Consider the following 15,589-nt stretch of genomic DNA (forward strand, 5'->3'; position numbering starts at 1 on the left):
ATTAAAATCTTCACAAAAATCAGTGATACCAAATCTCGTCTTCCACCCCATATGAATCTATCAAACTCATTGCTGTAGATATTAACAGCCTCAAAAATCCAATATTTTGTTTGCAAATTGATCCTGGCCATGCAGATATTGACGGTCTTCTAGACATGCACATAAAATATATGCCTGATCATATCAACAAAGGGCTGTTGGCTCTGTCTGGCTTTTTACTGGCCTTTACGGAGACAAGCCAGACCTTTGGTTTGGTTTTGCTGCTCTTCAAAAATCACAGGCTTGCCCACTTCTATGTAACCTGTTGCTCTCATGCCACATTTCTAAGTTTTATTTTCTGGTCTCATGCTTAATAAGAAAGGATTTTTTAAACACCTTTAATGAATTATCATTTGTGACACAGGCAAATTTACACTTATACAAAAGTAATCAAAATGCATTAAGAAATTAATATTAACACAGATTGTACTTCACATGTATTGCTATACATTATAAAACCTAAGCAACATTACATAAAAAAGGGCAGGAAATGAATAATTTAACAAGAAACCTCTATTAAACCATCACTTGCAACACAAGCAATCATACATTTATATAAATGAAGACAAACCACACCAACGCAATCATAGTTGCAAGCATTTTACATCACAAACCATACGGACACACACTACTTGCAAACATTATCCATGACTTGTAATCTACCCAATCATTTTCAGTCAAACATTACATAGCTCATTTAAGTCCTGCTTTCTTTTAAACCTCATTCCTCCCATTTTTTTCCTATGTTGTTTGCTCCTATTTTCTAAAGATGTAAAGATCTCAATTCCAGTTGTTTATCTCTCTTACTACATCTACTACTTCTAATATAGTTGGTTTAGATTCTGACTTCCATTTTCTAGTAATTGTTTTTTTGGCAGCCACCATAATTAGACACATTAAGGCCTTACCAGGCCTAGGCAATTTGATTCTGTATCATAGCTCATAAAAATCCATCTTGTTTCATCTGCATCTGACTTTCCCTGTAAACAGCTCTGTATCTGTAGTTGATAAAGTCTACCATCAATGCATTCAGGGATTCCAGCAGGTCTGTCAATTACATCACCACTTTTCTATTTAAGGGTTACAAATGCTATGCTATGCATGGATTCTTACCTCTTGCTCGGCATACTTCAGTTCAGTTTATTTAAATTTAAGGACCCTATCACAGCTACTCATCTGTGGTACTCTGGGGAAATGTACTCTACAGTTATGAAGTAGAAAATTCTCACCTTCTTCACTCCACATTGTTTCAACATCAAAAGAAAACCTCAGGTGACAAATATGCAAAAGTTAAGTTCAAAATAAGCTTATCAAAAGCAGTTTCCCTTGAAATTTACCATTTGCCCATATTCAAAGCCAAGTTAAATCAGGATATGTTTGTAACAGCAATGCAGCACTTGCTTAATTCAAAATTAACACTTAAGCTAACAAAATACTGTTTGTTTTCCAGTGTGTGTGGATGTGTGTGTGTGTGGGGGGGGGGGGGGGTGAAATGAGGGTCACGTCTAAATCCTGTATGGAAGTAGGAAATGGACAATGCAAATCACAACACCCCCCCCCCCCCAAAAAAAAAGACTATGGTAATACTCAAAGAAATCACCTACTTTAATAGCATTTGTATCTTGGATGAGTTTGTTAATGTCATGTGCCTCAACTGTCAGTTTCCAGGGATTGTGTTGTAAGATGATTCCTTCACCAGCACAGCTGTACAGTGTTACAAAGGGTTTATCTCCATCTCCTCCTGCAAAGAAAAAAAATGAGAATATAAATCTGGCTAATCAGAAGCAAAATCTTGACCAACAATTCAAGGAGTTCCCATTTTCTTTGGAAAAACAGAAATTTGTTCATCTTACCCCCCCCCCCCCCAAGCTACCACATTACTGAACTGTGTCAGCCTGCAGCCCTTCAGCTAGCCCCTGGTTTAATTTCTATTACGTACATTTCTTTCCACTAGGAAGCATTGTTAATCTGGCTAAGGATGACTGTTGTGCCTTTCACTTCGTGTGCATGCATTTCCTTCTTAGGCATTTCATACAGCCCAGAAAAGAAACTGTAAAACCAGCCATCACGTAAATGAGTACATTTTAAATTGAGTTCTTAAACTAAACACTTGCTAGCAACCTCAGAAACTGCAGTAATTTTATTTTAAATGCATTAGCAAGCAAGTTTCACGGATAACAAGGCAAATCAAGAAAAACTAAAGGCACATGGAAGTGCAACTTAAAAGTTCAAAGATGCATGGTCACAGCTGTTCACCTGAGAGCTGAACAAATGCAAAAAATGACCGTCTTATAAAGGTTTGATGCACTTCATTTTATTACGTCATACTGTATTTCTGCTAATACCATACAAAAAATAACAGTAGCACAATGTTCACAGAAGACTTGAGCATGCTTACAGTACGGGGATGTCTATACTTTCAGTAGCTGAAAACATGCAAACTCTTATACCTTCAATAGCACAGTTATTACACATCAAATACAGGCATACTGCCATAATTTACTATATGCACGCACCAGGGAAACATACAAAAAGTTTAGCTACAGAATCTAGAAAAAGAATGGCCTAAAACAGAGGCTATACATGCAAAATAAAACCCAAAGACAATAATTTTATTGATTTTAACCAGCATTTGACTAATCAGAATATGCAACGAAGTCTAGAAGATTTAGGATATTTGCCTGGAGGTGTTTGCATAGGTATTTTTACACCTCAAGTAGACTCCAAAGAATTTTTCTTTGGGTGGATAAGCACATGTTGGAGGTGTGACAGGCAAAAAAGAGGTAGCTGGGAACATATTTCTTGGGAGTGTAACAAGCTGGTAGACTTTAGGGATTCCCTGTAGACCTCTCTGTTGGAGTTGTGGAGTGAGTAGAATGGAATGACTGGGGAGATTTTTTTTTTTTTTTGAGTTATGTTACAGAATTGGAATCGCCTAGACATAGTAAAGTCTTGCTGAGTCTAATTATGGTGGCTGCCAAAAAAAGCAATTACTAGAAAATGGAAATCAAAGTCTAGACCAACTTATTAGAAGAAGTAAATACAGTAACAGAGATAAAACAACTGGAACCGGGAACTTTAGAAAAGAGAAGGAGCAAACTACATATGAAAAAATGAGAATTGTGGGAACAATATATGCAGAGCAGGAATGAGGTTTAAAAGGCAGGAATTGAATGAGCCATATAATGCTTAACTGCTTAACTGACAATGCCTGGATGGTTTATAAGCGATATATAATGTTTACAACTATAGTGATGTAAAGTGTTTGCAACTCGTGTGTTATTTTTCCATTTATATAAATGTAAGACTGCCTTTGCCATATGTGAAAATTTAATAAAGATGTTTGGAGAAAAAACAATATTTGATTAATCAGCAAGAAGTCTTGATCTCAGCATTGCCATCTAAAAAGTGATGCAAATTAATTCTCCACTCCTGATACTTATATGCAACATATACTTTGCTTCCTGTACTGCTTTCTCCTCTTACCTATGCATTATCCCTGCTAACAAGCCACCCTTTTCATATAGTGGAGAAAACCCTTCAATGTCACTTTTATGCTTCTAGCCACCTTTAACCTCTCTAGCATTTGATACTCCCGCAGGAATGACTATTCCACCTCGCATACAGGGAAGTGGCCTTCAGCCACTTAATCACCTTCCCTCTGGCCAGCTCAGTACCACATGGGCCACTAATCATACACGTCACAGGCAGCAGATAGGCATGGTCTTTTACCATTGGGTTACACACTAATTCACACACTACACTGTTACAGCACCCCGTCATCCACTTTTATTCATGTGTATAAAGCCAAACCACTGCAAAGTCCTACACTTAGTACCTAACAAAACAGGTTATCGCAATTTTTTCCTCTACTAGAAGAGTCTGAACTTCACTTTCTTAGACTGTAGTAAGGTAAATGGTCTACCTATATAATACAATACATATAATCTAAAGCTTCAATTTTTTCTTTTTTAAACAATTTAATAAAAGAAATGATTTCATACAATAAAACACATATGAAAACTAAATCAAGTAATCAAACAACATAGTATGACTGTTTAGAATAAAATTCAAGGGTCTATTGCTTTTTTTGCATAATTTTTAATTCAACCACAGATATTTAGCTATACATACAAGACGTTGTCCCATTCGATTCTCAGCTGGAGCGTCTTCTGTTCTGTGTCTTACGTGCCTTCGTTGAAGGTTGTGCGTCAGGGCTGGTAACTCGGCACGCAAAAATCCGCTACCAAATATTAGCAGACCAAAGTTCCGCTGTGGCGACCCCTAACCGGGATAAGCCAAAAGACACAACAACATTCAAATTTAATACTATCTTAACCTCTACTAGATGCATTTCGGTTAGCACTTTAATCTAGTTTATGTTAAAATAATTGTAGATTTTTCTAATACAGGGCTAAAACTTATTCAGAGATACCATTTTTCTAAAGCCCTATTTCCATTACGGGTCAGTTTAGATTTCTAGATCCATAACATATGGCACCCTTTTCTTCCAGTTATGCATGATATTTTTTGCCACTATTAGAAGGGCTGGGCATCTGTATTAAAGTTAAGAGTAATATCTGCAATACTCAACACAAAAAGCTGGGGAGTAAGGGTTAGTACATCAAGTTACAGGTACTCTAATTTTGTTGTGTCTTTCGGCTTTTCCCGATTAGGGGTCGCAACAGTGGAACTCCGGTCCACTAATGATTGGTAGTTGATTTTTACGTGCCGAGTTACCAGCCCTGACGCACACCTTCAACGAAGGTATGCCCATTCACGCACGTCTCCACGCAGAAGACGCTCTAGCTGAGAATCGAACCGGACAGCGTCTTACTGTGAGGCAACAACGCTACCGCAGAACCACCATTGCGGAACCTTACAGGTACTCTAATAAATCCTGATAATCTAACTTGGCGACTAAGATCCAGGCAGTTCCAGAATAAGTCTCCAGCCATTGAAGGCATAATTTAAGCATCTCCAGTATCGTTTGTTTGAACTAGGGAAAATATTTTTATACCACCAGCTAGTCTGAGATGAATATGAATGGACACTGCCAACCAAAGAAATGCAATTTTCTTGATACAGTTACAAACCTAAGAGCAGTAATGATTTTATACTACCTGCCTTTTTAGAACTGAAAGAACTGCAGATCATATTCTCATTGAATTCTATGCTTTTTGTAGTTCTGTCTGTTAACATTTTGTAAATATTTCTTATCCTTTTAGACTGAATATCCCCTTCCTTACCTTCTGTCGCTCGCCCAGTCAGGATAAACCAGACGAACAGTTGTGAGTTCACTTCAAGGAGCTTTACTACACATAAACACATCAGGACTGAGGCTTAGCAACTTAAACTTGTATATATAATTTCTGTATAATTGCATATTAACACACTGGCTGTTCTCTCAAAATGGCACTGCTGCCTGCATGCGCTCACTATTTATATGCACATGCCTACGTCTGGAAATGCATCTTAAAGTTACTTACACACACATGTTCTACATCCTCCCTCTGAGAAATAGATCATGTATCAAATGACAGTATTCAGTGACATGCAATTATACAGAAATTATATTTTGACATGCAGTTATACAGAATTCTTTGACATGCAATCATACAAAATTAGACACATATAAAACAATCATGCCCCAGTTGCTGTGTATTTTACACTATAGCTAGAAATACGACCTGATCGTGTAACCTAAAAATCAGAACTGGATCTAGCAAAGGGGACTGTCTTCAAGGAATGTTCAACTCTGGGGACATCTGGGACATCATCAGGAACGGGAATAGATACAGAGACATGTTCTTTAGTATGAACACTGTCAAGGTTGCTCCAGGATCTAGTAACTGTATCACAGGTACGATGTGGCAATATCATTTCAGACACAGGTAGAAGATGCCTGAGTTTTCTCCTGAATTCTATAGCCTCAGATTCCACTAAGGAGGATCTCTGCTTGGCACAATGGGCCTCTCACGACCAATTCGATCAAAGCTTTTCACCGTTTGCATCCTCACTTTCTCTCCTTTTAACGGACAAAGAAATCTGCTCATTTTATCATTGGTGGACTTCTGAATGGAACACTTCTTAAAGAGTTGGGCTTTGTTTGCTCTGGTGTTTTTAGCATTAGGCACCAACAAACTAGAACTGATAGGCAAGGTTGTTCTGGTTTGCCTAGACAGCATGCGAGCCTAGTAGGCTGTCACAGGATACATTTCTGAAATTAAGTAAATTCAAGAAGATATCTGTATTGTCACACTTTGACCTCTCTAGTAATTACTTTGCACTCTGTACTGCAAGTTCAGCAAGGCTGTTTGACTGTGGGTATTTCAAACTACTAGTAAAATAGATAAAGTCCCACTCTTAAAAATTTCTAACTGACTGGTAAACTGGGTACCGTTGTCAGAAATAACAGTGTGTGTACTACCATGGACTGAGAAATGACGTTTCATCTTAGCAATCAGCAGTGGACGTTAGGTTAGCTAACAAATCAATCTCAAACCAGTTTGAATAAGAGTCTACCAACACTAAGTAATGCTGACTGTTCCACTCAAATATGTCAGTGGCTACTGTTGACCACGGTAGCTCAAGAATCTGGCTTAGCTGAAGTGACCTTTTTTGCAAATGCAGTTTAGTACTATTGCATACTAAACAAGATAAAAGCACTTTATCAATATCCTTTGAAAGAGAATGCCAAAATACATGTCCTCTCGCCTTTCTTTTGGTAGCTTCAGAACCTGGGTGGCCATGATGCAAAATCTGAATATATTCATGATGGAAGGAACAATAACTTTTGGACCTTTGAAAATGATACCATCTTCCATCAGCATCTCATGTCTATGGAAAATAAGGTTATACTTCTAGTGGTAAACAAGACTGCTTTGATGGCCATCCAACAGTGATAAAGTGGTCGAGCTTCTGCAAAATTGGATCGGTATGATCTCTTAGCTCATCAAGTCTCATGGTAGAAAAATTACACCCTTCCATGACAAAGTCAAAATTCTCTGCATCAAGCTGTTCAGTAGAATTTCTGGGCAATCTGGATAAGGTATCAGTCAAATAAAGAAATCTGCCTTTTGTGTAGAGCATTTTGAAATTATACCTTTGTAATCTGAGCATCATTCTTTGTAGTCTTGCTGGAGCAGTATGCATAAGCTTCTTTAAAATAGTGACTAGAGGTTGATGATCAGTTTCAACTTGGATAGTACGGCCATAAATATAATCATGGAATTCAAACATGTGGACACAATAGCCAAACGTTCCTTCTTAATTTGAGCATATTGCATCTCAGTTTGGGTAAGAGTTCTAGATGCAGAGGCAACAGGTCTGCCCTCTTGAAGAATAACTGCACCAAGACCGAACTTTGAAGCATCACAGGAAAGAACTACTGGTTTGTGGACATCATAGTATCTCAATGTAGGCGGCCTGGCAATTTGCTGTTTGAGGTTATCAAATGCTCTCTGGTACTGACCTAACCATGCCCAGGCAACATTTTTGCATGTCAGCTGAATTAAAGTCACTGACAACTCACTAAAGTTGGGGATAAATTTACCCAAATAGTTAACCATACCAAGAAAACGCTGTATGGATTGAACATTGTCTGGAGCTGGCATCTCAAGGATGGCTGCTTGTTTGGAGGAGTCTGGTTATAAGCCTGTACTGGTAAATAAATGACCTACATAAGTAACTTCTGGTAGTCTGAATTTACATTTCAGACGATTAAGCTTCAAGTTCACTACACACACACTGTCCAGAACTTTTGTGAGGTTTCTGTCATGTTCTGCTTCACCATTACCTCCAACCAGTAAATCATCAACTATTCTAGCACACAGATAGCCCAAAAACATTTGCTCCATTGCATGCTGAAAGACTTCTCTGGCAGAATTTATTCCAAAAGGCATCCTGAGGAATCTGTATCTACCAAACGGCATGCTGAATGTAGTCTGTAGTGAAAATTTGCAATCCAGCTTTACTTGCCAAAATGAAGTCTTTGCATCTAAGACAGAAAAAACAGTGGCATTTGGCATGAGGGTGGCGACCTCCTCGACTGTACGCATAGGATGATGAGATCTCTTTAATGCCTTGTTCAAGTCTCATGGTTCAATGCACATTCTGATTTCATCTGAACTTTTCTTATGAGCAGCTACCATTCAAGACACCCACTCAGTTGGTTCAGCGACTGGACAAATCACACCTTGCTGCACCATCTTGTTTAACTGGACCTTGACGGAGTCCTGCATAGCTATTAGAACTTTCCTCACTGGTCTGACCACTGGAATGACCTCTGCGTCTACTTTCATGGAGTACACAACTGGAAGTTTGCCTAGCTTGTCATTGAAAACATCAGCATACCCTGAAAAAATAGCATCACTGAAGCTGGAATTGGGATATGTGCTCACATGATGGACATCTCTGGTAAAGGAAAGCAGTTTCATTCTCAAACTGTCTCTCTGAGATCTAACAATGGCCGCACAGGTCTTCTGACTACATAAAACTGCAAGCTGCAACTGTTCTCAGCTGAACAGCATGAAAGTACTACTGAGCCTTCGGTTTGAATCTGTTCAGCTCCATAAGCAACAAGCTTTGCACAATTAGCCAAATTAAGTTGCTCACCAGCTCTCACTCTAGCAAAATGTTTCTGCGGACATAACATTATACTTTGAACCAGTGTTTACCTTGAGCTCTGTGGGTTTACCATTTATCAGGACAATACAAAATACTTTATTCTTTGCCATCAAATCAACTGCATTAACCTTTTCACCTACCACTGATGCATCATCTACATACAAAGTAGGGTTGCAGCTTTCCACATGATCAACTTGCTTTTTTGAATGACCTTTCTTAACTAAATGAGGATTGCTTGATTTAAAAAACTTTTGAAAGTGGTTCCATTTTTTATACTTGTGGCATTGCTGACCAAATTCTAAGTACTTCTCTCTTTTAGACTCATGATTGGGACCACAATTATGACAGCTGACAATAAGACTTAACTTGGATTTTGCTGACTCACCTTTATACTGTACTGAGCATGTCCATTTTGCTGAGCTAGTCTTGAAACTTGCTAAAAAGTTACAGGAGCCCGTAGAGGTTGGAGCTGCCATGTGTTGAGGCCTGCTTCTGCTTGCACATATTGCATGCTGTCTACACTTGCTCTAGAGGCTGCTGAAACTATACTCATCACTTGCAGTCATACTTGTGTGCCTTTCTGTGAGCTCATGGATTTGACAAATATTTGTAGCTTTGCTCAACGTTAAATCACTGTCACAAAACAGAATCTTTCTCACTGCAGCACTATTAACACCACACACAAGCCTGTCCTTTAACTCATCTTTTAAATCACCAAATCTGCACATTTTAGCCTCATTTATCAAGTCAGTGATATAAGCTGCAAACGTTTCACCTGGCTTTTGGTTTCTTGTATAAAATAGCGGTGTAATATAACATTTGTCTGGGGGTTGCACATTTCTCTAAAATTACATTTAAAGCACTCAGGGTCCTCTCTTGATTCAGCATTTACAACAATATGGCAGTTTTCGCCCTTCTCCTACATATACTGCTGGTGCATACACAAATGAACGCTCTCTTGCTCTCTTTCAACGGCCTCTGACCCAGCTAAGTTAAGCAAAATGAATGCCCTTGTACGTGCATCTTTGTCAGAAAAAGCTGCTTGTATGAAAATATATTCCTGCTCAAATACCTTCCAGTTCTCTGCAATATTGTGATCAAACACAAGTGGATTGGGTCTGCGAAATGTCTCTGCCATATTAACACAGCACTGAAGGTGCTTGGAAGGGTCTCCCAGAAGAGGAGAAAACATACTTGATCTCATCATCACGAACATGGGATCACAATGTTCAACACCGGAAGTATACCCCTCACTGGTGAGATCAGATCATAAACTAATCTCGCTGGAGGTCCTCATCTCGCCCCCCACCTGAAATAAAAAAGACCACAGTGAAAAACTTCTCAAAAGCTGACTTCACACTTCTAAAAACTAGTGTGGTCTCCTTTAAGGCCCCTGAGCCAGTGGTAAACATTACTCAAACCGCTGAATCACTTACAAATGCCTTCTACCAGCACCTACAGGACTGCATGGATCAGGCAATCCCAAACAAAACTAAAACTCTTTGTACCAAAGGCAAGCGTCCAGTCTGGTGGACCCCAGCCATAAACAAGCTCTACGACAAAAGGAGGAAGCTACTACAAGATAGAGCAAAATCCTTGAAAGGTAAGACACCTTTGATCATTATAAGTAAAAAACTAAGAGCTCTCATAAAATCATCCAAGGCAAATTTTGAGAGAAAAATCGCCAAGGACTCAAAAGACAATCATAAGGCCTTCTTTAGCTATGTTAGAAACCTAGGAGGAAACTCCCAGATATGCTCAGAATTAGTTCAAAATGATGTGAAGATTACTGAACCTACACACATTGCCAACATACTGGCTGACAGGTTCAGTGCAAACTTCTCCCCCCCAAAAGGAGAGATATCTATACCAGAGGATTGTAGCCCCCCAAACATCTCCAACGCCCAGGTGAGAACTGCTCTCTCCAAAGCAAAAAACACAGCATCCATGGGACCGGATGGTGTCCCCGGCTGTGTGCTCCACGAACTCAATGAGGAATTAAACCCGCAGTTAGGACAGCTGTTTAATCTTAGCCTCACCTCAGGATACGTATCCAAGGAGTGGCGCACGGCGACTGTGCTCCCACTTCACAAGGGCGGTGCCTCCACCGACCCTGGAAATTACCGTCCCATTAGCTTGACAAGCCTTATCTGCAAAGCCATGGAGAGGATCATAATGGAACTCATAAATAAAGACATAGGGAACTTGCAGACTTTGGATCCAACCCAGTTTGGCTTTGTCAAAGGCAGATCATGCCTTTTAAACTTGGTTGACTTTTTCGAGACAGTCACCAAGGCCATTGATGAGGGAAAGGCAGTCCATACAGCCTACCTTGACCTGGCAAAGGCCTTCGACACAATACCCCACTCAGGTATCATCGAAAAACTCATCAGCTTGAATGTAAACCCATACATCACAAGATGGGTTGCAAAATGGCTAAGTGACAGAACCCACAGGGTCAGAGTTGCTGGAGCCATGTCAGACTCAAAGCCTGTCACAAGTGGTGTCCCACAGGGCTCAGTCCTGGGTCCACTCTTGTTCGGCATCTACTTTTCTGAAGTACAAGCAAACACAGGAGGGTTATGGCTGACAAAGTTTGCAGATGACTGCAAACTGGGCCATAGTCGAAAACACATCTGACACAGATATCCTTCAGAAGGGCCTCACAGAAACGGATAACTGGTGCCAGAGCCATGGCCTAAAGTTAAATGCCAAGAAATGCATAGTCATACCCTTCGGGAAAAACAAGGTTACCCCTAGCTACCATATAGGTGGCAATCCACTGAGCACAGAAGAAGTCATCAGGGATCTGGGGACCCAGGTTGACAGTAGCCTTCGCTTGACACTCATGTTGCTAAAGTAGTTAGGAAAACCTTCTACATTGCCCACCTGATCATGAAGGGATTCACATCTAGATCAAGGGAGGTCATCGTCCCCCTGTACTCATCACTCATTAGACCTATGACTGAGTACAATGCCTCATTCAGAATGTATCTGACCCGACACCTGCAGCAGCTGGAAAGGCCCCAAAAGTTCCTCACCAAAAGGATAAAGGGTCTCAAAAATATGTCTTATGCTGCCCGACTGAAAGAACTCAAGCTCTATTCAGTCTCATACCGCTTGCTCAGAGGTGACCTGTGCCTGACATATAAGGCCATGTCAAACCCTGATTTGATGAATATGCTTCACCTCAAAAAATCTAGATCCCTCAGAACCACAAGGGCGGGAGACTTAAACCTTGACACGGTTATTAATAGAACGTGCTGGAGGGACAGATTCATCACCCAGAGACTCCCTATGCTGTGGAACAAAATCCCGGTACATGTGAGGCAGAGCACCTCGCTGGCCTTGTTCAAGAGGAATCTTGACCAATGGATGGGGGATCGCAGATATACCCCGGGGATTACTTCAGTGTCACTGCTTGACAGAGGCACAGCAAAATAATAGGCATAGTTTTATTCAAACTAAAGGGGTGGCGAAAGCCAAATAACTATGGGCTAGGCTTATAAATGCCCTTGGGCAGATAGCCTAGTATGAACCTATGAACCTATAATATACATGGTCGACATTTCATAATGTGGAAGACCATACGGCCGAGACCATATGATTGACATTCGAAATGTCGAACATAACTTTCATAACAGTAACTTACCTTCAAAATACTAGCAGAGGGGCTATGCCCCCTGCAGCCCCGTAACTTAAATATACCAACTCAGAGATCTCACTACAGTGCGGAAACTGAAATCTTTCCATTCCACACTGTACAGAGATGCCGGTTCCGCATGGTCAGCATTTTAAATGTCTATCATATGGTCTTCAACATTATGAAATGTCAACCATGTGTAGGGGGACCCGCTTGGAATTATATACGCACATATACACAAATATATGCCAGAACTTTATGTCAGAACTTGTAATTATGCCCAACAGCATAAAAGACTCTCTGAAGTAACTGCATTTGCCAAGTCTCCATAGCATAAAAATGCTTTAAAATCACTCCTTATTAATGTAAGAAATACTTTGAAATGACTACTTCGCGAACAAACAGTACACAGCAGAAGAAGCTCAGAGTAAGAATCACTTCGAAGTCAATGCACTTCAAACTATACAGCACAAGAACTTTTCAAAATGGATATACTTTACAAAATAAATCTATACAGTGTAAGAAACGTTTTGAAATAGTGGCACTCTGAGAATAAATGCACATAGCACAAGAAATTTTGAAATGGCTGCACTCTGACTGCACTTTGCACACAGCAAACTCTTTGAAATTACTGCACCGTAATAAAGCACACACTCTGCAAGCATTCAGATACTTCGAACAAATCTAGCTATGCTTTGAATGGCTTCAGTCAATGTGAAACAGTGGTTTACACCCAAAACATGGTCTTTTACTAAAAAAAAAAAAAAAAAAAAATATGGAGTTGTCTTGCTCGTTAAGCTTATTTTGCCCATTTAACCTGTTACCATGCTCATTGTACTTTTCTTGTGCTCATATTACTTTAAAACATGCTAGTTAATGCAAACCAGAGGTAATTATATGCCCCATATAAATATTTCTGATAGTTTTATCAACTATTGTGGTTTTGAACACTTTGTATAATTAACAATACGTTTTGTGCTACTCATTTGATTAATAATGCGTTTTGTGCCTTACGAATGCTCAGTTTCATTTTCTTTATAAAATAAATCTGTGCAAGTTTTGTTTACCTGAAGTTCATTTCTGACCCTTTTTAATTGTTTGAGCACTGTATCACCCAACCTGCTTAATATAGTTTCACCGTCAACTGCACCTCATGGCTTGAAGAAGTTGCACTCTCAATCCCAGTTCTGACACCATGTCGCTCGTTCGGTCAGGATAAAACAGATGAACAGTTGTGAGTTCGGTTCAAGCAGCTTTATTACACACAAATACATCAGGACTGAGGCTTACTAACTTAAACTTATAAACAGATTGACTACTACAGTCATGCATGTCAACACTCTGGCTGTTCTCTCAAAATGGCACTGCTGCCTGTACATGCTCACTATTTATATGCACGTGCCTACATCTGGAAATGCTTCTTAAAGTCACACATACACACAGTTCTATACCTTCCAATTAAAAAAAAAAAGTGATCCACTTAGCCCAGTCCTTGGTTAAAGTTAAGATAGGTTTGATTTTGTTCACGGAATTCACAAGCTCATGAAAATTGTTCTAGTGAGTACAGGAATTATCAGATTTCTGCACAAAAACGTAACTGGAGTGTCTTATAACAATAATTGTTCCCAGAAAAAGACAAGGACTGGGACACTTACTTATTCTTTTGATAACTCAGTGGGTGAGATACACTGCTTCAGTCATGACCCAGACACATTGCTTCAGTCATGACCCAGACACAGACAAGACTACAGAAGACAGTAAGCAATAAAACATAGTTGTAGTCATGCTTACAAATACATACATACACACACACATATATATATATAAATATATATATATATATATATATATATATATATATATATATATATATCCATATACACACACATACATATATGTATATATATATATATATATATATATATATATATATATATATATATATATATATATATATATACATACATACACACAAACTTCAAAAATGACTGAAGATTTTTTTACCTTTGTAGGCAGGTGGTTTCACATGCATGACCTATCCTTAAGAAAGTGCTTCCTCTATTATAATTTTGGAGGAGGATCCAATTAAGGTGATACTATCCTCTTGGAGATATCTGAGGGAACATTTTGGTTTCCTAAACTTGTCATTCTCCACTATTCCACACAGTTTTCTGAATACCTAGGTTAGTTACCACAGATTATAAATTAACTTTGGATTAGACTCTTGTGATGAAGCTTTTATTGCTTTCAACATTTGGCAATTGCCACAAATCCCTCCTGCTTCAGTATAAACCATGTCATTCCACAAAGCATATGGAGAATATTTTGTACATAATGCGTAGGTTTTCTGCTCTGTCATATAGTTCATCTCTGGAGCTTCAATATTAACAAATAAAGTTATCTTAATTATACAGTTCTGACTTCTACAGACTGGTGCTATCTTTCAAACACTAGAAAATGTTACACATGGGTTACTTAAGATACATTTGCTTGCATTATAAACTACAGTACAAATGAAACCTCACTTTAAATGCAGAATATTGCTTACAAACTTTTTAAAAATTATTTGTTTTCCGGGAAAGTCCACCTGGGCCAGAAAGTGCCCATTTTCAGTGGAGGCCTGGAGAGAAAAGCTCCACAATCACAATCTTTCAAAAATCAATTACAGATATTTTAAATCACAAAGTATCATGTTACACTATAAAACATACGAGTGAAAAAAATGCTGTAATGAGAAAAACATTGGACATATGTTTCATAGTAGAGTGCAATGAAAAACAATAACATGAGCTGGAGAAAATATGAGGAAAAACTCATTAGTCATATTATTTGTTACATAGATTAGTATACAATGAATGAGACCTGAGACAATTCTAATAAAATATTTAGATATTAGAGATTACATGATTAGAGGCATGAGAGATCAGGTTGAAGGGAGTGAGTGAAGTACAGTGAGAGTAAGTTCAGCCAGGATTGGCATAGGATCAGGTACATGACTTTGACAAATATTCTATGGAGCATTTAAAGGTGGGTAGGTTAGAAATAGTTCTGGTGATTATAGGTAAGGAGTTCCATTTTTTGCTATTGATTATGAGTATAGGCTTTGTCCAGGGCATTTATATGGTTTACTTATGGCGAGTTGTTTGTTTTCTTTTCTGAGAGTTTTTATAGGGAAATGTATGTTGATTAAAGGGATAAGAGATGGGGAGAGTAATGGCTTGTGTATGAATTATGAAAACAGGCAGTGTACACAATACACTGTTCCTGCAGAATAAATCA

The 15,589-nt window shown here is 38.8% G+C and overlaps 1 protein-coding gene across 3 annotated transcripts in view; it reads right to left on the bottom strand.

Annotated features, from left to right (window-relative positions):
* Window positions 1-15,589, bottom strand: part of GEMIN5 (gem nuclear organelle associated protein 5) — a 1,677,795-nt gene that overhangs the window by 1,356,636 nt on the left and 305,570 nt on the right. For all 3 annotated transcript variants that reach the window (XM_044069545.1, XM_044069544.1, XM_044069546.1), the window contains one exon: window positions 1,644-1,780. In XM_044069545.1, coding sequence (XP_043925480.1) covers window positions 1,644-1,780 — 137 coding nt within the window. The remainder of the gene's footprint in view (window positions 1-1,643; window positions 1,781-15,589) is intronic.

This window comes from Protopterus annectens, chromosome 4.part0 (assembly GCF_019279795.1).
Source record: "Protopterus annectens isolate FY-2018-M chromosome 4.part0, PAN1.0, whole genome shotgun sequence".
NCBI lineage: Eukaryota > Metazoa > Chordata > Ceratodontiformes > Protopteridae > Protopterus > Protopterus annectens.